The 27,910-nt window shown below is 35.1% G+C and overlaps 3 protein-coding genes across 5 annotated transcripts; all 3 read left to right on the top strand.

Moving 5' to 3' along the window:
• The first annotated feature begins 3,232 nt into the window (after nucleotides 1-3,232).
• Nucleotides 3,233-8,703, top strand: LOC113697317 (very-long-chain aldehyde decarbonylase CER3). Its single transcript, XM_027216896.2, has 11 exons — nucleotides 3,233-3,456; nucleotides 3,551-3,774; nucleotides 3,864-4,096; nucleotides 4,183-4,402; nucleotides 5,145-5,272; nucleotides 5,823-6,079; nucleotides 6,175-6,282; nucleotides 7,327-7,533; nucleotides 7,728-7,838; nucleotides 8,061-8,234; nucleotides 8,330-8,703. Exons 1-11 carry the CDS (start codon nucleotides 3,406-3,408, stop codon nucleotides 8,510-8,512), a joined length of 1,896 nt encoding a protein of 631 aa, XP_027072697.2. The 5' UTR covers nucleotides 3,233-3,405; the 3' UTR covers nucleotides 8,513-8,703.
• Nucleotides 8,704-9,908: 1,205 nt separating this feature from the next.
• LOC113694938 (uncharacterized) lies at nucleotides 9,909-13,708 on the top strand. 3 transcript variants are annotated; one of them, XM_027213857.2, is made up of 5 exons: nucleotides 9,909-10,255; nucleotides 10,392-10,544; nucleotides 12,360-12,557; nucleotides 12,887-12,950; nucleotides 13,447-13,708. In XM_027213857.2, exons 1-5 carry the CDS (start codon nucleotides 10,051-10,053, stop codon nucleotides 13,466-13,468), a joined length of 642 nt encoding a protein of 213 aa, XP_027069658.2. In that variant the 5' UTR covers nucleotides 9,909-10,050; the 3' UTR covers nucleotides 13,469-13,708. The 3 variants fall into 3 exon arrangements, with proteins under 3 accessions (XP_027069658.2, XP_027069657.2, XP_027069659.2); XM_027213856.2 differs by having other exon boundaries at nucleotides 12,327-12,557; XM_027213858.2 differs by lacking the exon at nucleotides 12,887-12,950 and having other exon boundaries at nucleotides 12,327-12,557.
• A 12,506-nt stretch (nucleotides 13,709-26,214) lies between these two features.
• Nucleotides 26,215-27,283, top strand: LOC113694817 (transcription factor IBH1-like 1). The gene is made up of 2 exons (XM_027213701.2): nucleotides 26,215-26,355; nucleotides 26,650-27,283. Exon 2 carries the CDS (start codon nucleotides 26,651-26,653, stop codon nucleotides 27,251-27,253), a length of 603 nt encoding a protein of 200 aa, XP_027069502.1. The 5' UTR covers nucleotides 26,215-26,355; nucleotide 26,650; the 3' UTR covers nucleotides 27,254-27,283.
• The last annotated feature ends 627 nt before the right edge of the window (nucleotides 27,284-27,910 follow it).

Below are 27,910 nucleotides of genomic sequence, written 5' to 3'. Positions count from 1 at the left end.
GTGCGCGCTGTCATATGCATAAGCTGGTTTCGTTGATGGTAATTAGAGACTACAGAGAGGTGGTAGAGACTAGTAATTCTTTATTTGTTGCATTAATTTTTTTTTTATACATGCAGATGCAGACAGTACATACATCAGTAGGTCTAAATACATGATAAATAATTTAAATTTAAATTTAAAAATTTGTATTTATAATATACATTTAAACATATTTAATATATACGAGTCTGTCTACAAAAAAAACAATTTAAAATCATGATTTTTTAAATGATAGACACAAACATGAATGCTTTAAAATGAAGGAGGCGGGTCATCTTTTAATTCATTTCTACGCTTAAGTTGTATTGTCGTTTAGTATAGAATTTTTCTACATATTATATTGTCGTTTAGTGTAGAATTTTTTTTTTTTTTTTTTTATATATATTATTAGTGCGTGAATGATTGTTCCTAATTTATTGTCCATGAAGTGGGTACTATTTCATTTGCCCCAAAGATGAGGAATTGGACTTGTATACGTCATTGACCCGTCTATTTTTTGTCCTGAAAATGCCATGGAGAAGCAACTGTGTGTCAATGTTGAACAGATCAAACGGGATGATCGGCCCAAGACAACCAGTTGCCCATCTGCTACCGGAGAATACTAGCCCTAAATGGTTGATGGCTACACTCGACTTTTATTTACGTTACTGGGGAATTTTCTCGTTGAACTTTTTCTTCTTGATGTTTAATTTTTCATACAGGTATAAGTTTACTTCGTATCGGGAAATGGTCAAATTAAGTTCAATTAAGTTATTGGCTTGAGCTTTGAAGCAAAATCTTTTCCCTAGTAATGAAGCGTTAACGCTAGAATTTAAAGATTTTATTTATATATGTATATATATAAATATAAAGGGTTGGCTAATTAACAAGTGTTTGGTAGACAGTTCTTGGATTTAGCCTAGAATTAGTTGCCTAGAATTAGTTGTGCCCACCATAGTTGACAATACGAACACCTTCACGGGAATCCCTTCCCTTGGACAGAAATCTCTCACACGACTCTGCAAATTGCACACAGCTACATTAAATTTGTAATGCATTGCTGAAAATATCGCCTTTACTTTTTCCTAACCCTTATTAATTAGGAGCCGTCTTTCAAAATCATGAGATGCGAAGTTGAAGTATTAATTGTGGTTGTTAAGTACAGACAAATGGTAGGTTTAAAAGGATTTTCAAATACAGACAAAAAAAAAAGATTAGTAGCTAGCTTCAAAGGTTCCAAAGTTCACTGATCCTTGTTACCTAATCCGTCAAAATTCATCGGACATTGAAATAAAAGTGCGTTAAAAAAAAAAAAAAAACCTATAGGAAAAGCATATAAGCTGATTTGGTTAGAACATTGAACGTCCGCAAAAGTGTTATAAAAAACGAAAAACACAGGGTTTCCATTGCCGGCCACTGCACTTGGACATCCAAATATTTATTATCATTCTTCGATTTTCTTTTTGGTCCATCATGTACGTAGTATAATTAAGCAGAACTTCTGTACGTACATATAACGTGGTTGATTTTCCATTCGATTTGGCAATTACTACAGATTGTGATTATACACCACAACCTCGAAACACATGACATGCTAATCCAAAAATTAATCTCATGTACTGTTGCGGCGTTATTGATTAGTGTTTCCAGAATGTGCTGTCTGATGCTAAATGGAATTTGGAATCATCCAATTTGAAAAGGCCAGTATTTTCCAAATAAATTGAGATATTTTCCGGTTAGGAAAAGCTGCCATTTGGCTGATCGATAAACCTTGGGGAGGAAAAAAAAAAGAAAAGTGGATGTACTTAAGGCAAGCAAATGTTTTGGGCACAATTCATCAGCACCATACAAATCAAATCCACTAATTCTTGATGAATTGAATGCATGACAGCCCCGGCCATGCTATCCCTCACGAAACCGGTAGGTCCAATTGGACCTCCTCAACAAGATTTAATTAATTACGGCCGGCATTAAAATAATCAATGGAAAAAAGAGCAGGCTACCTCTAGTGGTTGGAAAGACAAATTGAAGAAGAGTCCCAGCAGGTCGGTTCAACAAATTAATATGCATACAACATCTGTTTCACCTGGTTAAACCAAAAGATTAAATCGGGGGCAAGAAGATATGGGAGAAAGAAAGTCAATCATAGATTGTGATACCATTCTGATTCTTTGTTACAAGTTTTCTTGTGAATCATCAAATAATTGACATTTTTTTCTTTTTCAAAATTTATTTATTTATTTATTTTTTACATTTTTCAAGTACAAAAAGGCCTTAAAGAGGGAAAGTTCTTTGGCATTTTGTGGCTATGGGAAAGTCATGTCGTTTTCCTCCTAGGACTGATCATCAACTATACTAACCAGGCAATATCCAGCCTATACAACCAAAAATTTGGTCAATTGCCCAAAAGACAAGAAAAGAATTTCTTCTTAATTCATGAAAACCGCAAGAAAATTAAGTTCTAAGACTCAACATATATAATTGTTATAGCCATTATTAGGTTTCAAATTATTTGCTTATATCACAAATATAATTTTCAACACACTTTTTTTATTTTATATACACCACATTACAAAAAGTATCACAATAGTTATTTCAAATAATCAATCTCCTATCTAAACACACTCATTACTTAAGTGATCACGAGTATTCTAGTGCGACTTTAAGTCTTTCTCTTTTCAACTTTTCTCTTAGAAGATTAGGAATCTCTCATCAATAAAAAAAAAAAAAAAAGAAGTTTAGGAGAAAATAAAAAGCTATTCCATTTAAAAAAACAGGGTAGGCCATCGATGCATTTTTCAGTGACTTGGGTGGTTTCGTATATTATTACTATTGATCTTTGAGAGATTGCTAGTGCCTTATTTAGACAAGGCAACTACCCCCACCTCCCCCCCAAGATAAGAATTTGAATTCTCCATTAGCTAGTACTCCGTAATTTTCTTAAAAGAAAAAAAAAATACCACTCCATCCACATCTCCAAGACACGCAAAAATGCTACATAGAACTATAGGTGCATTAAATTCTGAGAGTGGCCAGGACCACAGCTGTGCCATATTGTACTGTAAGAGTAGTACATAGATGAACGCGTCGAATTCGATACATTTGATATTCACACCTGACTTGTCTTCCAAAGTTATTACATGGACACAACTAAAATGCAATCAATGGAGTTGATAGCTCAGTATATAAGTACATAATCCTTGGGTGAGAAAAAAGAGCAAGAGAGACTTCTTTTACACCTTGCTTGTCGATAAGAGAACCAAGCCAAACTTTCAAAACCTCTCCATTTCTTCCTCTTGGTTCTCTTCTCTGGTTTTCAATCGTTTCCATTTCCATTTACACCTATAAGAGAAAGACAGAGCCAGAAAAGATTGTACGACTTGGAAAATGGTTGCACTCTTGTCAACATGGCCATGGGAAGGCTTGGGAAGTTTCAAGGTAACAGAACTTTAAATCTGTCTAAGAAAACAAGAACGGCTCTTCATGTTTTTTAGTGCTGGATGCTCATTTTTGTTTCATTTCTTTTGAACAGTATATCCTATTTGGACCGTTTCTTGCAAAGATCTTACATGCAAGGCATCAAGAAGATACCTGCAGCCAGGCCCTTTGGTGTCTGCACATTCTAATCTTATGTACTCTTAGGTGTTTCATGTATCATTCATGGACCGCTTACAGCAACATGCTTTTTCTTACTCGAAATCGCCGGATCATCAAAGAAGGAGTAGATTTTAAGCAGATTGATAAAGAATGGGACTGGTAGATGCTGGTCTTTTTGTACTTTTTTTTTTTAATAAACAATAGTTGTGTGCAATTTTAGTTTGACATTTGCTGGTTTTATTTTTCAGGGATAATTTCATTTTGCTTCAAGCAGCTCTTGCTACATTAATCTTCTACAAGTTCCCGTTTCTTGCTGATCTTCCTCTATGGAACACAAGAGGCTTCGTTGCTGTTGTTTTGCTCCATATTGCAATCTCGGAGCCTCTATATTACTTGACGCATAAATACTTTCACGGGAAGTATCTGTTCACCAATTACCATTCACTCCATCATTCCTCTCCTGTCCCTCAACCCTTCACAGGTGGAACTTCAAAACCCATTTTTTAGATTTAAATTCTACCCAAAACTTCGATTTACTTGCTGATAATTTTGTTGTTCAATATGCAGCTGGCCATCTCACACTTCTTGAGCATCTTGTGTTGGCTGTTGTGATTGGAGTTCCTATTGTTGGGGCTTGTTTTCTTGGACTTGGATCAATAAGCATGATCTATGGCTACGTCTTGATTTTCGATTTACTAAGATCTTTAGGGCATTGCAATACCGAAATCTTGCCCCATCAGATATTTGAAAAATTCCCTTTTCTTCGATACCTCCTATATTCGCCAACGTAAGTAACTGCAAGGTTAATTTTATGCATGTTTGGAAAATTTTTTTTCTTTTACTTTTTTCGCAGTCTATAGTTCTGCAAGAAGTAGAGTGATCCCAAAGTTATGGAGCACTGTAGAATGTTTTATAGTAATAATTTGAGAAGTTAGACAACATTCTTGACGCGGTAAGTAAGAAGGTTTTTGTAGAGTAATTATTAAATTGTAGCTACCAAGATTATTTATTAAGATAAATTGGGACTAAGAGAGACAGTTCGGTACAAAGAGGCAAAAAATGCGGCTGATTTTAAATATTAGTTCAATTTGCTTTACTACAAAACAATTTCCGAAGTTCTAGGAGAACTGTTAATAGGCTGGTCTTTAGTACACACTTGCACTTTGTTTAAAGCTGAAAATTTATTTAATGGGCAAAATTTACTTTCAAAATCTAGTACATCCAAAAGAGTAATACCGTGCGAGACCTAGTAATTTATTGAGATTAAAGACTGGCAGTTGATGAACCAATCATGAAACTACAGCTTCCAATACATCCATCCAACTTAGTGGATAGTTAATAAGTGGGGTTCGGCGTCCTTGTTTTCCGCCAGTTTTAAGATGGTTTTAAATTTTTAGCACTGGAAGAAAGCAAGTGACGTACAAAAATTGGTGCACCTGCCTCAAAGGCTGTGGCATCTGCACATGAATTCTGATGTAGATAACCACACTAACGCAGCATTCGCTTTTTTTTTTTGGGTGACATTGCAGATATCACAGCCTGCACCACACGGAGATGGGTACCAATTTTTGCCTTTTCATGCCCATTTATGATCTGCTAGGCAACACCCTGAACAGCAAATCATGGGACATGCACAAGAAATTCAGTTTAGACGCAGGTATAATCTTCAAAAACATATCATGATGGGATAATATTTTTGCCTTTTCATGCCCATTATATTTGTAGGAAGTTTGAGAGTTTTTGTTTTAATTTCTTTTGGCATGGGAGGGAAGGGATTTAAGAAGCAGGAAGAGGAATTTGATTCAAGGCTTCTGATTCTTAGATCCACCGAGCCTCCTCTTGAAAGTTTGAGAATTTATTTGATTATTTTTTCTCGTACCAGAGCAGAAAATGTCCATTATAACCGAAAAAATTAAGAAAAAACCCCAAGAGGACTGGACTCTCGTTGGCAACAACAAATTCAGTGGGAAAGAGTAGTATGCCATTCATTAATGGTCCCAAATCTAGAGCAAGCCACAATGGAAACAAATCAATTATCAGAAAAAGCGTACTAAGAAAAAGCGTAACTTTGAACAATAAATATGAGGTCCATACATAACCTATTTGTACAGCCTGCTACTCTCTTTATTATCCAGTAAGGCAAAGGTACAGGAATTACTATTCACCAACTTCTAGTTGATATTGATCAGACATGAATTCCAATGCAGGTAAAAATTCTAGGGTGCCAGACTTTGTGTTCTTGGCTCATGTGGTGGACATGACCTCAGCCATGCACGCCCAATTTGTATTCAGATCATATGGATCCATGCCCTACACAACTAGAGTTATCTTACTCCCTTGGTTGCCAGTTTGCTTTGTCGTAATGCTTCTGATGTGGGCTAAGTCCAAAACTTTCTTGGTCTCCTTCTACAAGCTCAGAGGCATGCTGCATCAAACTTGGTCTGTTCCTCGCTTTGGTTTTCAGGTTTGTGATCATTTATTAAGTTCAGTTGATGATATATAGCATTCTTTGCTGAATCCAGGAAAATCCCTGATTTGGGTGTTTCTTTCTTTCTGCAGTACTTTTTACCGTTTGCCGCTGATGGCATTAATAAACACATTGAGGAGGCTATTCTAAGGGCTAATAGATTGGGAGTCAAAGTTATCAGCCTTGCTGCATTGAATAAGGTCACATTGCCCTAACTTTTCGTACAGTTGTTTCACCTTTTTAGCTCATGCATGACAAAAGTTTTTCTGCATGGTGAAAGAAATATCGACTATAGATATGAGATTGAAATTGTTGACATTGCGTAATTAACTAGTCTCATGATCATCACTCATTTGTTAAATGTGGTTTTTTTTTTCTTGGGGCTGGATATTTTGGTAAGCTTAAAATCTTTTATTCCTGGCGTGAAAACTACTAGACCAGCAGGGTGTAGTAGGCTGGTCTAGTGGGAACAAGCTCAATGAAAACCTTTTCTTGTTTTCATCAAACATTTGATGTCAAAGGAGAATTAGATTGTAATATCAATCTCACAAGTTCAATGAAATTTTGTCCATGTGACAAAATAGGGGCCGTTGGGAACTTGTCTGGCATGAGTTAATGTTACTAAGGAAGCCACATGCAATGGCCTGCTGTATCTATGAGTACAGATTGTGATAGCTGAAACTATCTTCATTAGTTGTTGTTTGTTACTGTGGCTTGATTTGAGAAATGGCAAATCCAATTGAAGACATATAAGTATGAGATGTTTGTCCTTATCCCTATAAAAGAAAGGAATTCGTAATTTGGCCCTGCAAAATACAGTACCTATTGTGTCAGCATTGCCCTTCATACATTTATCTGTGATTTCATACAGTTTTGTGTCATATATACTCGTGTCATTTCAATGTTTCCCGCACTGCAGTGTTAAATTAGCCCATTGTAATTAAATAGAAGAGCCTATATTGAACAATTCTGACGTTGTCTTAATGAAGACAACGTTGAATCTAGATGGTTAGATCAGAAAATTTTGATCAAAACAATTTGCAAATTTTTGCAAAGTAATCTCAATCCATTGATAAACAATGTCGAAACCTTGACAAGAATGAGCTTTTTATCTGCAAAATGGACTGCCCGTTTATATTCTATTTGCAGATTGTAAATGAATGCTTGTATGAATTGTAAAAATATGTAATCGTAACGGTTTGGTTTAATTAACTATTCTAGTTTCCTAATCCATCTTCTTGCAGAATGAGGCTCTGAATGGCGGTGGTACACTGTTTGTGAACAAGCATCCAGACCTTGAAGTTAGAGTTGTTCATGGTAACACACTAACAGCAGCTGTGACTCTCAATGAGATTCCAGACGATGTGACAGAGGTATTCTTAAGCGGATCTACCTCCAAACTTGGAAGAGCAATTGCTCTTTACCTGTGCAGGAAAAGAGTTAGAGTTCTGGTAACTACACTTTCAAAGCTTATTATTTCTCTCAACAAGTCCTTATTGTCTCCTTCAACTTCATCCCCCCCCCCCCCCCCCCCCCCCCAACAAAAAAAAGAAGAAGTTATGCTGCGAATAATTTCATTTCCTACCTTTTGACTATGATAATAAGGGTGTTTCATGAACTGAAATATGTAAGAACACCATTGCAGATGTTGACATTATCAACAGAAAGATTTCAAAAGATTCAGAAGGAAGCCCCAACAGAATATCAGAAGTATCTAGTCCAAGTGTCAAAGTACCAAGCTGCTCAGAACTGTAAGGTATGATATTGTAGCTTCCCACAGAATTATCATTTCTATCGATTGCCTTGTGCAGCTAACTATTGCTAACAGAATCCGTGTATGATACCAATTATGAACCTTAAAAACCAAGTTCTGAAAGACCTATAAGCTTGTTACAGGAGTAAGAAAAACTTTTTGGCATCACAATAATGTATTACCATCGTTTTATAAGGTCCAATTCAGTTTCTTCTGTCCTGACAGACATGGATTGTTGGCAAGTGGATTACACCTAGAGAGCAAAGATTTGCACCACCAGGGACGCATTTTCATCAATTTGTGGTTCCACCAATTCTGCGGTTCAGAAGAGACTGCACGTATGGTGATCTAGCAGCTATGAAGTTACCTGAAGATGTTGAAGGACTAGGATGCTGTGAGGTAAGCAGTTTTATGCAAATCCCTCGAATTGATTGCCTAAGTCTTTAATTTGTTCTAACTTAATTCTTGTTTTCTGCTTAATTATCATAAAACAGTATACCATGGATAGAGGTGTTGTCCATGCATGTCATGCTGGTGGGCTGGTTCATTCCTTGGAAGGTTGGACTCACCATGAAGTTGGAGCAATTGATGTAGATAGAATTGATGTTGTATGGGAAGCAGCATTGAAGCATGGACTGAAACCAGTCTCAGGCGTCAGAAAATTGATTCAGCATTAGAACTGAATTGGTTTTTGGCAAAATTATTATGGCATTTCATTTTACAGGTTGCCAGCTATGGCAGAATTTGGCTCAAGTCAATACAACCTAAAATATTGAATTACAAATTATCAAGAAAGAACTTAAGGATTATATGTCTTGTTCGATTCTACCGTTTATACATTCCAGTGAATGAAATAGCATTTCAACCAGTCACTTTCCATTGATTCCACCTTTGCTTTCCTACTAGAATAAATTTACTAAAGCAAATTACACAATTCCAAAATTTTTGTTCTAAATGCCAAAAAAAAAAAAAAAAAAAGGATTTGGTGGATTTAGCTGCCTCCAAGCTATCAGACTAAGAAATGAAAGTAGTGCTTCCAAATCTTCAGAGGAATTAATCATCTTGTGTACAGCTTTTGCAGAGCCATCTGCTAGAGGTAGAGGGTCCATTAGCAATAAATAAATGTCTGAATTTGTCACTAGTAGCAACAGAAGTCCATCAAATTAATGTACAATTTCCTTCTGTAGTAATCCACTGGATTAGAATTGGCAGCAAAGGATCCTTTCTAGTAAACAAATATGGTTGTGATGCTGCACCCCTCCAGCTAATCTGTCTGCCAGCAAGTGGCAACCTTATCAGGGTCCTTAATTAGCCTTGTTCCTACCTGAAATTGACAATTCATTATAGACGAAAATGGAGTGGAAAAATTCCTCTCAAGCATACAAGAAAAAGAACAGAAAATGGTTCGTTTTGAGTGGAGGTACAGGAGAGGGGATAACCATTAAAAAAATCTCTTGGGCTGGAATTTTCCTGGACAGAGCTGGAGCAAACTCATCATAAATGGGACGGTGGGAGGGACTCTGGATTCGCTGGCGGAGAACTTCAAAATCAAAAGAAGTAAAGTGAAATAAATAGGACATACTCTGACTCGTGATAATAATTGAAATTAAATTTACTTAAATATTTTTTTTACTAAGAAAAGGTAAAATAAATTTTTAAAGATTGAAATATTAGATGATTATTGCATATTCAATTGCTCAAAATTCTCAAATAAATATGCAAAAAATTAGTCGTACAAAAATTGGAAGCAACCATGAATTCCTCTTAATTAGGCTCACCTCAGAATCTAAAGCTAATTAGGTCCCCAAATTAAAGATTAATCCACCAAAAAAATAGAAAAGACAAAAAAATTACGACTGAGTAAAGGAATATATTTCCTTTTAAGTTTTACAGATACAAGCAGAAAACAAATATCTTGATTTACTCTTAAAAATCAAAATAAGTGGTCCACTAGTAATTTTGGCAAATTTAAAATAAAAATTATAAATGCGTCTGTGGATAATATCCAAGCAAAGGAGTGGGAACTCAGAGACTTAGAACTGTGCTGCCACCTGTTGGTGGGATTTGCTGACATCTGTTTCTAACCGCCCCCAACTTCCTAGAAGCAGAAAAGCGCAAGGAACTGAATAAACAGAAACCGAATCTCTAGACTTTTAAGCACTAAATTCACGTAATCTACAACTTTGTGTTCGAAAATTCCTTGGAATTGTTGGATATGATCGAAACTATGGCCAAGAAAGTGGTTTCTTTTGTTCCAATTTACAACAAGAAGCTTACAAAATGGGACAACAAGAAGAAGAAAGTGCTGCATAAGCTGAAGAAAGTTTTAGAATTTCTCAAGTCAGATGTTTACATGTTTGCACCCTTAGTTTCCTCTCAGACTTCTGATCATGTTGACTCATGTTGTACTACCTCTATAGGTAAGTTGAGTAATGATTACTTCTTTCTTTAATCTGGAATTTATATATATATATATATATATATATATATATATATATATATCTATATTCAAGTATGGCTTGTGGGGTTGAATGAAATATTATATTGGTGCATTAGGGATTCAGGCATATGAACCCTTTGAGGTGAAAAACGAAGATATGTTTGGAAAGGTTAAGGATTACATGAAGTCTGATTGTTACATGTATGCCCCATTGGTCACTCATCAGCCATGGCTTCGTTCTCCAATTCATGCTGTCAGTCCTGCTACAGGTAATTTTGGTTCTGATGTAATTAAAATGGTGTGTTATCTTGTCTTTGTGAATTTAATTATGTATTATTAAGCGGTACGTGTATACTATTAATAATTTCTAGGGTGTACTGTTGGTACTTAGTGTGATCTCCATGTATACAGGACAACCTGACACCCCAAGTTTAACAATTGATGCTAGACATATGCCAAATGTGCCTTGGTCATCTCCGTAATTGCTAGTTAGCTTGCAAAGTATGGTTTTGAGTTCAAATTTGAAAGTGTGTTAGGAATGCAAAAGCTTTAAGGTGGAGCAACTTGGGGAAATCCATTAGACTGTATGAAGGGAGAGCTGGGTGCAATTAGACATTGAAGCCTCAATTGGATGCTCTTATTATCCTTCAACACTTTAATAACAAATTTTTAGCTTTCTTCTTTTAAGTACTTTCTTTTTTGGTGGGGTTGGGGATGGGGTGGTGTTATTATAAGAACAGATGGATTTATCTATTTGAAATTGGTAGGAAGTTTGTTAAGGATGAAGGGAGAGCTGGGTGCAATTAGACAATGAAGTCTCATGAGGATGCTCTTATTATCCTTCAACACTTTAATAACAAATTTTTAGCTTTCTTCTTTTAATTACTTTCTATTTTGGTGGGGTTGGGGATGGGGTGGTGTTATTATGAGCGGAGATGGATATATCTATTTGAAATTGGTAGGAATTTTGTAAAGGAAATTTTAAAGATATGACCGATATGCTGGTCTCATTTGAAATTGGTAGAATGGTAATCAGGTATGCTGGACTCATGCTTTTAAAGATTCTACCTGTGCCTTGGAAAAATCTTTTTCATGCCGTTTGGAACATTTTTTTCATCAATAGGAAAGTATTGAACCACTGCCTTGCGTGCAAAGATGATTTGTGATGATTCTGTGTTGGATGTACCTTGTTAATTGATTTGTTGGAATACAGGAATTTCATAATTTACTCAACTTCTGTTGGATTACATTGTATTATACCGCAGAGAGCTGTGTTGGCCAATGCATTATGTGGATCTATTGTTGCACTCTACTATGCTTGAATTCTGAAAAAAGTTTGCAATGCAGGCCTGAAAATTTTACAGTTGGAAAAGTTACTGGCAGATTTTTTAACTGAGACATGTTTTTCTGATTAACCTGGCACAGGAATAAGCTTCCTCTGTGGGGACTTGGTCGTTTAAAGTCCCAGTAATGGAGTCAACCTTTCTGCAGATTTCTTAACTGAGACATATTTTTCTACTTAACCTGGCACAAGAATGAGCTTGTTTGTGGGAAGTTCGTTGTTCAAAGTCCAGTAATGGAATCAACCTTTCTGCAGATTTCTTAACTGAGACATGTTTTTGTAATTAACCTGGCACAAGAATAAGCTTGTTCCATAGGAACTTCATTGTTTAAAGCCCAGTAATGGAATCAACCTTTCTGCTTATCCAAAAGCTTGGCTTTAAGTGAATAATAACTTCATACAGTCAAGTGTGTTATATGAACCCTTATGATTGTAATTGGTTTTTTAGGCATTTTAAGATTTTAGTATATCATGTGCCAATTAAGGTGTGGAATTGGTGATGAAACACTTGCTACGCTTTCATTACTTCTGCTATTGTGCTATACTTTCTGCTGCATTTCCTGTCATTGACTGCTGCATCTCGTCCATGATTTCCCCTTGATTGTGTCCCCAGTGTTTGTTGCGTTTATGCTGGTGGAGATGTAACCTTTGAACTTGATGCCATTACTATTGTTATGTATGGACCTTTCAATTATTTTCTCTAGTTCAGGAACAATTTCTTGCTCTGAAATGGCACTTACAGGCAGAAAGGGAGAATCAGTGAAGAATGTAGCTGAGGAGACTAGAGATATAGGACAAAAGATTAAAAGAATCAGCATTGCAGACCAGCATGTAGATGGATATTCTTATCCTAGAAGTACTATCATTAAGCATACTGTACTGCAGCAAGAAACATTGAAGCATGTAATTAAACAAAGTTGCTGGTCTGCTTCTGTGCAAGGTACACATTTTCAATGTGAACTTGTGCAAGGATTGCCTTGGATCAGTTTCCTTTATAATAACAGTTTCCTTTAGAATAAGGAAAAACTCGTCTGCCTTTATCTTTGGGGAGGTAGAAATTTAATTTGGTTCATCTATTGAACAGTTTGCAGTCAATTTTTTATTCTTTCTCTTCTTTTAGAGCTACATTTTTCTGTATCCTATCTTTGAGACTTGTTTCTGGATTTTATCGAATAATTGGAAGAAAACTTTTTTCCTTTCCTTTTAAAGTTGGAATGAATTACTTTTTTCCTTTCCATTCATACATATATGATTGTTTTTTGTTTATAGGAGACATGAGAAAGGAGAAAAAAGGACGAAAGTGGCCCAAACCAGACGGAAGCAACGCTATAAAGTTTGTCTTACTGTAGAAGTACTTTTTTTTTGTTTTTGGTTTTATTGATATTGGTAACGAGTAAGAAAGATGTAATGTTGTTTAATGTTTTCTGATTCAACAACTCTGCTAGAATTCACTGGAAAGGTTACCAGATTAATTCAGAGTTTAAGACAGAATAGGTGTGCTGAGCGCCTTTGATATGTAACTACTAACCTAGTTCGCCTTGGTAAACAATGAGTTTTTAGAATTATAGTGGAGTAACTTTTCATGTTATAGAGCATCTTTGAACATCTTGCCATTGTTCTCCATTCATGTCCATGATGACAAGGAACTTCTGGCTTTCCTATTTTTCTGTTGACCATTAGTAGTCTATGTAACGTTCGCTCTCTCTCATCTGATATTTGTCTGATATTTGGTTGGAGCTAGTGTCACAGTTTCATTTTGTAGATGCATTTGTATTTTGTAAATTCTGAAAAATACTCAAAAATGATATTTTTTTTGGTTCTTGTCACAGGAAAAGGATTGCTCGGGCCTAATGTCAGAAAACTTGTGCAGCAGTGAGCTGCACGTCTACCATAACTTTTGAAGACCGAAGTAGGTTTGATGTGAATTTCTAGAATTAGGTATCTGTCTGTGATGTTTCTGTGGTGGTTTAGGCTGTAGTTCTCAGTTCCTCTGTCTCAAAGCATCTTTCAGCACTGTTCCTATTTCCTTTCATATGTAGTACATGACTGATGATCTATGAATTAATACAGGTTTAGCTTAGTTTCCAACAACGGTTTGTTTAATTGCTCCATCTTTATTGGCATACGTTGCTCTAGCCTTTGCCAGCGAAGGACTGTAGTGGGTTGGTCATATCATATGGGATAACTTATAGGTTAACAATTTCATTAATAGTATTATTTACAATGGTACAGATTTGCGGCTCGTATATGAAGGAAATGAAATTGCTCCATATTATAGATTTGAAGGTTTATACTTGAAGATAATCTGGTCTAAGCACTCCTAACTGTGCACTGAATACCAGTACCTAAATAGTATGTCACAAGGATGGATTCTGACGTACATGGGCAAATAAAGAACACCCCTGAAAATCAAAGAGAATATTGATGATTTTCTGTGGTTAATGCCAAACAAAATGATGCTAACATGCAATGTTACATGTCGGCTCTTTCCAAAAGGCATCAATACAACCCCGGATAAGCCTTGTGCTGAGATGGTCTTCCTAATACACAAGTGACATTTGGCGATAAGCTTGTGCTTGTGGTACCAGAAGAGAGCTAGCTGGGAGTGTGAGCACTCATGAAAGTTGGGAACCATGTTAGGTTTAATGGAAATCTATTGGCAGGCCAGATATTCGAAAGGCAGTGAAAATTTTCAGAGAGAAGAAGAAGCTACGAAGAGAATTTAAAGGATAATGATAAGGGAGCCAAGCACATGGTTTTCAAATGTATCAATCGACTGCGCAAAAAATTTTCAAGCTTGAGAAAAATTACAGTTCTATAACAATCGGAATACTTTGGGATGCAGCTTCAAGTTATAAGCTTCTTATTGTCAAAATATTAATCATGCGTTTAGGACATCGAGTTGTGCTGATATCTCTAGCATACTCTTCAATGTGAAGGTCATTCAAAGGCTCGTTAACCTTCTTGTTGATATGTTTTACTAAGAACTATCAGTAATTGTGGTGAAAGCTGTGAAACTTATTGGACTGTGTTGCAAGTTGTTGCATATGTAAAACCTTAGCCACATTTCGAGTCTTGTCGATTCCAGGATGTTGCATCTTCTTTGTTCGGTTCCGTAAAATCAACATCCTCTGCATGCATTAGGAGGCCATATTCAGTTTCAATTTAGGGAGACTCTGTTGTCATGAAACTTTTGGTATCTTTAGTCAGATAATGATCGCCTATCCAAGAAGAAATTTGGATAAAAAGTCGAGTACATTGGATTTCTTCCTCAGATTCTCAGGAAGTTGTTACCAGACATGTACATTAATTACTGTTACAATTTCATATCTGACATCCGGTGCATCATTGTATCCAGACAGTTGATGTCTTTTTCAAGCGCTTCACTTTCGGCCGTTACTCTAGAAGAAAACCAAGGAAACCAGCAGCCCAAAGGCTGCCGGCCACCACCAATGCATTAAGGCTTGCCTCCTACCAATTTGTCACAATTAAATGTGACCTTGTTTAAAAAATTCCGGCGGGTGTGTAGTGCACTCGTCTGGTCTGATGGTAGTTCAGTCCCCTCTGAGTTATCCCAGAACCTCTTCAGACCGCCCCTCCCCATAAAATATAGGAAGCTATCGTATCGACAAAAAAAAAAAAGAAAAGAAGAAGAGAACCAAGGACACCTAGTAAGGTGCAGACTGAAACGGTACTGCTCAATTATTCATTAGTGAGGCAGAGAAGGGTCTTTTTCTTGAGGGGTCAATATTTAATGAGGCACACGTGCATGGATAGTTAGGTTCTTGATACGGATCATAACATTTTTCCAGTTGTTTTTGTTGAGTTCCACAAGTTGGTGCTGTCTTAGATTGTCAGCATGCATGTGGTTTTGTGGATGTTAGTTGTGGCCTTGCTTCTGTTTGGTAGAAATCCCACGAGGCCCCCATACTCTATTTCTATATCCAGTTGTGGATGCTAAGAATTGGTAATCCCTGCTCATGCCAAATCGTTTTGACCTCAAAACATGTAATAACAGAAAAGATTAAAAAGTTCATTTCTTCTTTCTCTTAGTACATGTCAACTCATCCAATCCCAGACGAATGCATGAGTGGAAGCCCGTGAGTTTTGGGAGATGTCACCTAAAAGCACATTTTTTGTGGTGTATACCGTCGGCAAAGGAATGGTTTATTGCGTAGCATTATTACTATCAGTGGTGGATTGACGTATGAGCGCTCGACATGCTTGGTAAGCTCAGTGGCAGGCAGTATCTAAGGGTCTCATTCATTCACAAATCCACCACTAATTGAGGTTGCTTCTTTGATTTTATCCATAACCATCTTCTTCAGCATCACGACCATTTCACTAGGTCAAAAATAGAGTGTTATAGCTGCAACATCAGGCACAGTTTCCTTTTGCGTTTTCTTTTTTTTCTTTTCATTTCTTTTTTTTTTTTTTTAAAGTGAAGTCTGCAACACAGGAAAAACTGACTGTTAAATTTTATCTATCTAGTTGTGTATAAAGTAAGCTGAGTACCACCACGAATCTCCTCTATCTTAAATTTATGATCAATACCTTTATTTTTAGCCTGTGATCAAGCCCTTTTTTTCATAGTCACGAATATCTGTTTGCGGTGTCAATCTTAAAGAACGACCTCATGTTTTCTGTAATAGGACGCTACCTTTCAGGTAGTGAAAACTATTTCTTTTTAACTAAAAATGTCTAATCGTAAACGGGGTTGATTGGATTATTTTCTTGGTGAAGATATTATTATCATTTCTTTGCTTAAGGTTACAGTCCATAAGGGCTGGTATATATTCATCATGCAAACTACCATTGTTCTTGTCAAGAAAAGACGTTTCATGGTGACATTTGCGTTTCCCCACTTCTTGTTCTTCTTTAAGATCATGCAGTAAAATGAATAGAGAACGACCTCCCTCTTGCATAATAAACAAATAGGTATACATGCATTAACAAATACATTACGCTTAAACGGAAACAGTTAGATCAAGCAGTCTTAAAATACTTTAACTGATTTGTAAAAAAAAAAAAAAAATACTTTAACTGACTTGAGCTGTAGCTTATAATAATGTCTTTAGTGTTCTAGAAGTCTATGCGAATATGGTGAAACGAGAGAAAAGTAGTAGTATCTTAGTTCAAAAAGTGAAACACCGAACAAAAAAATTCAGTAGCTTTTTCGACACCAGAGTTTGTGGAGTCGATGGAGATATTGCAATCGTAAATCGGCCAAATAGTTGAAGAACTAAATAAGATAATTTATCTTCGGGAAAAGCATTTGAATCAAGAGTTGTTACTCAACTGTTAATTAGAAATAAAAAAAAAATATATATAAGAACACTGTTAATAAGACACATGATTCAACATAATCATGATCAGTAGTAGCTTGCATCATTGCATACAGGCGGTCAGTTGGCGTCTCTTTCTACTTCTGTGTATACTATGTGAAATTGATAATACTACTGCTTCTCAACTATTTATTGACAAGAGAAAAATTGAAAGGAGGTTTCTCCCTCGACCTCGAGGGGTCGTCGTTTAATGGGAACGCACGTGCGTAGCTATCCTAGATTAGTTCTCTGGATAATGGATATCGAGCTTAGTACTGGGATTCATGGTAGAGTTGCTTTCATATATGAGGCTGCTGTCCTAAGTTTTTAAGGTGTGGTAGTTAGTTGTGACCGTCCTTTGTTTTTGCTTCCAATACTCTTCCTCTCTATGTATTTCTACTTGTAAGAATGACCTGAATATTTTTCTACTAAGTTTTTTTTTAAAAAAAAAAAAAAATTTGGCTGACAAGAAAAGAGTGGGGTTCAAGAAATGGGGAGGGAGAGAAGAGCATTAGAATTCAGAACCTCTAAATCTTGAGATCTTAATTGATTAGCCATTAATCCGAGGTCTCCTTTGCAATTAAGATTTTCTGATATTATAAATATTGTGGTATATATTTCCTGCCAGAAATATTTTGCTCATAAACCAAAATATTATCCACATTTTGTTTCGCCTGCAAATTATTTAACCAAAAAGATTTTATTTGTCCATCTCTTCCTCTTGATAAATATTCATGGCTCTATATCTCGTGTATCTCAATTCATGTAGCCCAAGAAAATTACATGTGGGAACCATTAGATATGTTATCTGGACGGAACTTTGGCATTGCCATGAAATGCTGTCGACAATGGCCTCTTTAGCTTTCAATCGATGCATAAACTGCAATGTGCTGTGTGATCGGTTGAAATTTATCCAACATCCAGGGCCTTATCTCCTTTGAAAAATCTTTATACATAGACATCAAGATTCACATCTTTCCTTTGTGGATAAACCTCTTATTCTCCTAACAATCTGTCTTAATCTAAAAAATATTTTTTTTTTTGTTAAAAAATGTTGGTAAATTTTCTCAGTATAAATCAATGATCAATCACGTCCTCGTCAATCATGCAAACTAGTAACTGCGTACCAGTTGGCCAAGCATCAAAGAGAAACAGCCCTAGTTACGCAAGCATGGTATCTATAAAATTCAAACTTTTATAATGCTCAAGAACCACCTAACTTTTTTTTTGGTCAATAATCTATTTCTTTTGACGTCAAATAATAACTTCAGTTTATTTCCTTTGGAGGTGCAGAATTGAATTCTAACTTTTAATTCAGTCTGGTCCTTAGTCGGTTAGTTGAACACAAGGAGTCAACAAAACTTTATAGCTCTCAGCTGTCCAATTCTTACAAATACCTTGAAATATTGGAGTCAAGTAAATATAACAACGATGACATACATATGAATTCTCATTTTACGAAAGAACCAAACAGATCTTAAGATCTTTAATGCCCCATGTAAATCCTGTTTGCCACAAGCTTTGACAAAATGGAAGTGTTATCTCGATTGGAGAAAAGTACTTAGCTTCAATAATATGGGATTATTTAAATAGCATTTTAGTCAATGTTCATTTTTGTGTTTGACTTGAGCACCACAAATGCTAATTTTGAGTTAGTAACCAAACATGTTAAAAATACAGTTGAGATTCTGGATGTGCCTTTTTACCATTAGTGGTAAATATATATATGACAATCTCATTGATGTTTGTGGGAGTACATACTAATTTGCTCTCTTTTTCTGTTCTTGTGAATATAACAAGGGAAACGGGTCATAGGAATCAAACGCTTACATTTGGACGTGACAATGAAGAAATGGTCGAACATAAAAAAGGCTATGGAAAACGAAAGGCTGAAAGAAAATAATAAATGTAGAGCAAAATTCAGACTAGTACGTGTATTAGCCGTTCACTGAATTGGTGGAAGAAAAGTAATAAGAAAAGAAGTTCTAAGAGATGCTTATATAATTAATAGAAGTAGGAAAAAAGGACTCATTAAGAAAGAATGGTACCTTGTCCTTATTGGTGTATTAGCAACTAAAATTGTATCCACAAATAAGAAAACAGGAAAAATTAATTGCCCATGTTATCCGTTTGACGTTTTGCAGTTACACCACTACTTCTTTAACTTTTTTTTTTTTTTTTGGCGTTAGTTGTCAGCACATCTTTAATTTCTTTCACTGCTTTTTTGAACAGGAAAAAACAATCAGAAATAGAAAATACCATTTTCTTTTTGAACCAAAGGGTTTCAATTTGTGTTTTTCAACAGTGTGAAACCTTCAATACCCTAGTTTTGATGTAAGTTTGGCCACAGTAAAACTTCAGCCACAAATAATTTGTTTTCCTTCGGTTAATAATAGAAGGGGTTTATGTTGAATTTTCTTTTTTAATCTCTGTGTTAATTAATGGGGGATGATTTAACAAATATGATAGCAAGAAGCTGCTGCAAAATCTTTTAGACCCAAAAAAAGGAGTTGAATGCAGCTGGGGGCTGCCTAATGATTGAATATTGTAGCGCTTGTTTACCTTTCTTGAAACAGTTCAAGGCCCCATCCATGTGTGTCACATGCCGTCTTGTTGATGCTGCCATTGCAATTCTGCTATTACTTCTAGCTGTTCGAGTTCGTCCACAATTGCTCAGGCATACATGGCATGGCATACCCTTCCCCACTTCCTCTGGCCAGGTACTGATCTCATCTCCAAAATCTCAAGACCCAATAGCCTAGTTTGTAGATTATTGAAATTTTTTAATTGTACTTGATTTGTCAATTCCGTAATGTATGGGCCAGCTTTTCTGCTGTTGTACGTCCATTTAATCTAACGGCAAATGTTGTTTAGCTCATTTGTATGTGGCTTGTCTTGTTTCTTCTTTCAGCTTTTTCCATACTTCCGGCAATCAAGAACGCTATAAAATTTAACCAACATGAAATTTCAAAAGCAAAAAAAAAAAAAAAAAAAAAAAAAGGAAACAGAAAGAAGAAGAAGAAGAAGAAGAATTGCATATATTTGGGGTTTCTTGTAGGTTTACTTGTGTTGCATGTAGATGCCACAGCCAACATTTTGGAAGAATGTGTTTTTAGTCCCAAATGTCAATAATATATTTTTTTAATGAGATGGTAGTCAATCGATTGGTTAAGTTGAACACATCCAAAATAAATTAAGGATATAAAAACAGCCTAAAATTTTTTCTTGATTTAGCATTCTTTATTTTAAACTAAAAAAAAAAAACCTTCTCCCCGAATAGGGAAAATAGCCCTCTCTCAACTGATCTTTTGCACCTATTTTTGTTTCTAATTCTAGAATATCAGTTATGTGATGTTCTCAATTAGAGGTGTCAAAATGGGTGACTTGGGCGGGTTTGGGTTGGGTAAAATGGATAATGGGTATAACCCATTTATTTTAATTTTTTGTAAACTCATTTAAATTCATTTTTGCAAACTAAGTTATCAATTTATACCGCTCTTTGTATCCATCATTAGTTTTAAATATTTACTTGTAATGTTCAATAAGCCTAATTACCAATTTTTTTCCATTTATACTTTATGAAGCAAAATTACATATTATTTAATAATAAAAGTTAATATAAAACTTAAACAAAAAATTTTGAATCCTTAACATTATTTTCATTTATAAATTTAAAATTTCATTTTAGAAAGATAAGAAAAGAGCCTAAAATTTATCATAAATTGGTAATGCTGAAAAATGAGCAAGTTAACAAACTAAGATAAAATAAAATAATAAGATAAAACCAACAAATAATAATAATAATGAAACAAAAGTAGTTAACATCATGACAAAATGAAAATTTAAAAAAAAAATGGGTGGGGGAAGAGAAGAGATTTGAGGGAAGAGAATTTTAAATGGGTTAATTGTGTTTAATGGGTTATTCAATAATACCCATTTAATAAATGGGTATTATTGGGTAACCCATTTATACTCATATACAAAAATTTAAGATATCCATACCCATCTATTCATGGACGGGTATGGGTAAATTTAGTTAAATGGGTTGATTTGCCACCTATATTCTCAATTGATTTTTCTTTCAACTTTTGGCTTTATTTGAAGCTTTAAAACAAAGCCAAAAAAAAGAAGTTAATTACAAGAGTTGTTTTTGGATTCGAATTTTAAAATTTCAAAAATCAACTTTTAAAAAATTTAGAAACAAATGAAAACATTACACAACTGATTTTTGCTGATAGACGGCACAATAGATTACTAGTGGGGTAAACTTTTGTTCTCTACATGTCCATTTAGTGGTTGTTAATAGTCATGTGCGTACATAGTAAGTCAAACAATTCCATTGAAGAGCATAATTAAACTCACACCTTATTATTATTAATGTATTAATCTTTCATATACTGATAATATATCCACCATCAAGAGCAAATACATATTATACGTATAAAATTCAAAGTTCGAGCTCAAATTTAATTTACTTATCATGCATCTAAACCTTCTAGTGTATACAATATTAATATAAGAATATTTGATTAATTATTAATTATCCAAGCTACTACTGCTAATAGGTCACGAGTTTAACAGATTTCTCTAGCTTTCATGTGTGCACATTCATTAATCATTGAAGGATGAAAAATTTTCTTTCTTTCGGTGCAAAAAAATTTCCTTTTGTTTTTTTTGTAAGGAGTTTTTTTTTTTTTTTATTAAGGGGATGGGGCTTTAATTGGGCGGAAGTGCGAACGTGCGAGGGGCAGCGGAGTCGTGATCCAGCCGAGTACCAAATTGATAATTCATCAATGCTAGCATGGTACGCTGCTGAAAACGAGTTAAGAACGAACAAAACCGCAAATCACGGGGGTTGACCCTTTCCCTAATTTATTGGACCGCAACCCCTTTTCTGTAGGAGCATGTGAATTTGGAATTTAAGAATAACAACAATTCTAAATCATAATTCTACGGCCAATAAATTTTTGTGTCCCACTTTGGAAAAAGTTAAAACCTAAGGGGAAAAAACTTTAGCTTAATTGAATTGCCATTTTTCTTTCAAAATTTTTTTTTCATTTTTTGTGAAACTCATTTTTCAATCATCTTTTTTTTTACCTTATATATATATATATATATATATCAAATTGTTATAATAGATTTATTTATAAAAAAATTTAAAAAAATAGCAATCCAAACGAACAATTCTTACTGCCCTAAAGAAAGGTTTTCTTTTTCATCCGGATGAGGTCAGAATGAAATTTCACGTAATTTTCCCAATAATAGTTCAACTTTTTCTTTATATTTTGAGTTTCCGTTATTTGTCTGACAGGATTGGCCACGAAAATATACTCACTTGTTCCAAACAAAGTGGAAAGTATTTAAAGCCAAGCAAACTATACGTACCCTTCTAATGACTACTACAACTGAGTTTTCGCAATTTATATGTGTTACAGAAAAGAAACTAATTAGCTAGTCTCTTGCCCAAAAAAGTGAAATTTAAGCCACAAATTATTAAAGGAAAAAGTTTGCATGTACATCTTTTATTGGAATCAATTCGTGTTAGGCTTGATGAGTTGAAAACTAGAATTTTGGAAAAGAAGTCAAAATTGATCTAGAGTAACATATTATTATTACTTTGGAAATGAAGTGCTAGTTCAGAATACTGTTCAAAAGGTTTGCTTGGTAAATTAAGTTTGTTTTTCCTGAAAGATTAGAGGAATTCACCAGAAAGAAAGTTATTCTGAATAAGATATTAAACAATTGTCCATATAAAATTGATAACCAGAATCACTAGTTTTTATCTTTCCTTTTTCTGTATTTTTTCCCAATCTGTTGCTTTGCTGATCGAATTTCTGTTTCTAGTCCACAAATGGTGGAGGGTTATCCACTGATGGTGCCGTGAAGACGGTCGTACTGGGTACATAAAATATGCCTACAAATCCATTTCTTCTTACTTATTTCATGAAAAATTTAGCTCACTCGATTCACACTCGGCCACTGTACAGTCTGTAGTCTGTACTCATCATGAAGAAAGATACCTTCTTGTGCCAATAGCTACTTCATCTGGCAGAAGAATTATTTGTCTGGCTAGTACGTAGCTTTCTACTATTTATTTATTCTTCTAAACATATTTTGCGCACTTCCCTTTTTTTTTTTTTTTTTTTTTTGCATTTTTCTGTCTTTTAAAGATGGAAAATCCAAGTCAAGATTTGAATTAATGACCTCCGTACAGCAACTATATACATATTAAGCCTTAGCTATGTAATCTTACGTCAAAATTAAGATCCTTTAATATTCGGTTTGACTCGCCAAGAGGAACATCATCAGGTGTTTACAAAAGTGTAATTTTTTTTGGAAAAACTGTTTGAATGCAGGGAGAGGTGCAATGATTGTTATTGTACATAATCACATACTAGTAACTTAGTTGTAAATTAACGGCGGCTAGATGAATCCTTTAATTTATTGTACACAAATTTTAATACGTACGTAGTTATGCAATTAAAATTTCTTTCTTCATTCTACCTAATATCTTGTAAGATTTATAAACGCGCGTTACATAATCTCACATGAGAGCTAGAGATGTCATATAATTAATCACAGCATCTATTGGACAAATATTGCTGCTGCTACACTTATATATAATTTTCTCGTTTGGACCCTTCACTTCACCTACCATATGTTGAACTTTAGTACGTGAGCGCTTCATTAAACAGCAGGCAATCCTGATCAAAGTGCTTCGAACCCCAAGAAGAGGAAACTACATATATATGACTGCAAAGCAATCTTTCAGAAAGATTTTGGTGGAATCCACCCAAAAAAAAAATTTATTATTTTTTTTTTAAAAAAAAGGAGAAGTTTTCTTGTGCTAGGTCGATACCTAGTTGGAATTACTATGGAAATTGGAAACCCCACACTCACATGCGCGGACACACTCAAAATATACACTAATTTGCATTTTGATCTCATGACCTTAACATATGACTGAGTGATTCCCATCCGTTTAATTTCTCTCTCGTTTTCCAATTCCAACTTGCCATTAATTAGCTCAATGCATGCAAGATTAATTCTCTCTCATATATCAACCTTATAAATTGTATATCTTCCCCAATTCTAAAAAGTTGTTTGCCCAATTCTGCAGTGCAGGAAAAGCGAAGCAACCACAAGATGGTCAAAAAGTTAATAATTAATATATTATGTTCCTCCTTCCTCGTAACAAAAAAATTAATCTTTTTCCTTTCAAGAAGTCTGTTATTTCTGTAAAAACGCAAGCTTAGATACATCTTTTCAAGTGATAGGAGATCGATCATATGTCCCTAGTCTAATTATTGGAAAAAGATTTGTACCTTGCGAAAGGCTTCAAAGCCACACTTTAGAAATCCCATGTGGAGACCATGTGAGTGATCTCTTTGTTTCTCGCCAAAGCCAAAACCTATGCCCTAAGAATTTTCCTTCTTTTAGGACCCACATTCTCCTCCAACTTCAGCATGTTTTCCGGATCCTGCCAAAAAATTTCCCCAGCGTTTCTTAACCAATTTTCTTGAAAGTCACTGTTGTGTTTTGGCATGGAGCATGTGCTTTTGATATGATATATCAAATGTTCATCATGTTACTATAAGATTTCATTATCGAAGGTACTGAGCTGCCTCGGATGTCCTTTTGCTTGATGATGTTTGAAATTTGACTCAGTACATGGTATATATCAGTTGATTGACTGTTCCCCATTCCATTCCATTCCATGGATAAAAGATACTTCCTAAAAGTGTAATTATATTGCTTACTCGAAAAAGCATAAAGTGTAATTAATTAATTAATTAGGAGCTTCTCTTTTACTAATTAATACTACTTTATTAATTTACATGGAAAAGTTTTACTCCTACTTTATATAGGCTTTTCACTAATCTCCTATCGTGAGATGACCATCAAATCATCATATTTTTAGCTTAGTTACGAGGAAACATTTTTTAGTAATAGCCGGTGCACAAAAATTAGAAGCATCTCATCTCATTGGAAGATATATTTTCTTACATAATAATTTCCTTCGGTTCAGGCAAGATATATAAGAGGTCATGTCAACTAACTTTTTTTTTTTTTCTTTCTGTTTATGTGGAGTATATATATGGAAATTAAGTTACTGTATATGTAAATGTAAATGCGGCATGCATGGTCCATTGTTAAATAAAAGGCAATCTACATATAATATATAATACTCTCGATCGAGGTAAATAGAAAAAACGTTAAAGAGTAATGTGTGTTTCTTGTCCTCATAGTCATAGCCTACATCAATATCAATATACAATAATACATGGGCATTATTAGCTCACGACAATTTTGTAGAAAATATGCATGTTTCAAGAAAAAGTCGTCTATATTAATTATCGCTATTTTCCTTGGTCTTAATATGTGGGAAATCCGGAAACGTTGTTCAGATCAACAATCGAAATTGTTTCCTGCGCTTCTGTTTTCAACGTATGGAAGTTGCGCTGTATAGCTGTTATTTCACGATCAATCTTGCTTTCATGTGAAGAATATTGTTATCTCCGGTAGTTTTCAAGCATTCATGTACGGATACTACAAATTGAAATTTCTGTTGCCGTCCTTCTTCTCTTTTTTTTTTTCTCGCGTAACTAGTTAGTTTCAACTAGCTAGCCAGGTATGATTTTTTTTTTCTTCTTTTTGGGGCTCATTTCCTTCTTTTTTCTTGGTTTCTTTCTCTAGTTATGCTGTTATAGCTCAAAAATAAGTATATATGGCGGTTTGGGCAAATCTTGAACATGCAAAGAAAGTTGTAGTATAAAATATCAATTCTTGAAACTGCACATTCAATAAATCCACGTCCAAGAAATAATAATAATAATAATATATTGATTGGCAGTAGCTACAAAGCCATAAAAGACGCTCTTTGCATAATCTCAAACCAAATGTTGGTTCTTTTGGGGATTCTTGTGGTCATTATCTTAAATCCACATGCGGATTTGGGAAATAGGGCCGAGTCTGTGTTTTATTTGGTGCATTGCAGCCGTATTAAGGTACTGATATTAGGTTTGTACAACGTTTGGGGGACCTTAATCTTGCCTGCAAACGCTTTAATTAGGCATCAGCTATGTCTTTGGGTCTTGTTTGGTGGACCCTTAATTCCATGTGCCTGCATGTGCTGTGTTTTTCCCGTATTGGCCCACCACTTCCCCTCCTTTGAGCAAATAAATGAGCTTTTTGCACATTCTGCTGCTTGCTTCTCATTCCTCTCCATCCTCTCTCTCTCTCTCTCTCTTGTAGTGTGTGAGTGTGAGTGTGTGATTCAATAACCTTCTTGTTCGTGGCCAGTACTGATACACTACTTTTTTATCCCAAGAGAATTGCAATTTGCTCCAACTTGTCCCTAGCCTCATTACCGGCATGATTTCCTCTTCCATTCTATAGAAGAATATCGGAAAGGTACCTGGCATTTTTGCATTGTTTTTCCTTGTCCCCTATCAGCTTCATTAAATCACACACACACACACACACCATTCTTCTATAAATCACCACTCCACTAACATCTAATTCTCCATATCCCGTTTTCTTTCAGTACATATAAACTATATACTTCCATCATGAAATTTACTTGTATTTTGGCCTCATGTTAAAGTTTGCCACAACACAGCATAGATTACTAGTAGCATTATTTGAATTTAAGTCCTTGGATTAAGGCTGATAGTGTAACCAAATTGTTTTATTGTTCCTCCTCAGAATGCGGTCTGCTAGCTCACTCAGGCAAGAGTTCCTCAAGAAATGGTTAAAGGGTCTACAAATTTACAGCGGCAGCAAGAAGGAAATGAGCATTCTTGAGCGGAAAAAGGCCATAAAATTATCAGCAGATATTGCTATGGCTTCCACCAGAATCTCAACATCTTCCTGGAGTCGTGCCCTTATGGCAAAAGCGTCCAATGATGCCACGAATAAGGTCCTCGTCCAGCATGTTTTAAGCCCCGAGGCTCAGAAACTAGTCCCAATAAAGAAAGATCCCAAGAAGTTGATGATCATTTCCAGGAGCACAAGCAGCATCAGCAAGAGAATTAGTAGCAAGAAAATCGTAAGAAGAAGTTGCTATGCTACGAGAAGGATGCGAAAGGCAGCAGCCCAGGTGGTTGAAGCTAGTTCTATTGCGAAAAGGCTGGTAATGAAGAGGACAGAAGTGCTTAAAAGTCTTGTACCGGGAGGAGAATACATGGATGACGTTTCTTTGATCAGGGAAACCCTAGATTACATTCTGTCACTGCGACTTCAGGTGGATGTAATGCGGCATTTTGCCAATGCTACCGAGGAAACGGATCATGGCAAAGGTTACAAATAGATAATATATTGCTTGAAATTTCTTGCTTTAGTTTTCTTTTTTTTTTTTCACTTTTTTTTGCCCCCCGGGGGGGGGGGTGTTGGGGGTGGGGAATCATAATATCTGTTTAAGTTACTTCGTTCTAATGTAGACGAAGGAGAAAAGCTGGCTGGTGTACGAAGGCCTTGTACAGACAAACAATGTCTAAATTAAGTAAATTGCAACTTTTATTAATTCTTCCTAAACTAATTTTCTTTATTATTATTATTATTATTGTTGTTGTTGTTGTTTATAATTTTATTGTTTGTGACAAATTGCTAAAAGCTTGTTCGACTTATATTGCAAATGCAAATATATCTACGTTAAAGCAAAAATGCAAATGGGAGGTCTAAATGGACATCAAAGAATTGAAGTTCTACGGAGAGGACAACAGCACATGCATAAAATGGATATATTTGTTTAAAGTTCATTTCGTTTTTTTTAATTCTAGTGTCAAATTTATGCGCCTTTAAATAGTAACTAAGTCTCCATCTGTTGTTTTGAGTAGCTTATACCATATTCCGACAAATTTGACAAGATTTATTAGATATGAAGTTTACGTGGATATGATAATGAATTTTGGAGTAATATTTAAGGAAATTCACTTCTTAATTTTTGATTAAAGATGGAAAGAACGCA

Source organism: Coffea arabica, chromosome 6e (assembly GCF_036785885.1).
Source record: "Coffea arabica cultivar ET-39 chromosome 6e, Coffea Arabica ET-39 HiFi, whole genome shotgun sequence".
In the NCBI taxonomy this organism is placed as follows: domain Eukaryota; kingdom Viridiplantae; phylum Streptophyta; class Magnoliopsida; order Gentianales; family Rubiaceae; genus Coffea; species Coffea arabica.
Note: the sequence above shows the minus strand (reverse complement) of the source record. Positions and strands in the feature narration are given on the sequence as shown.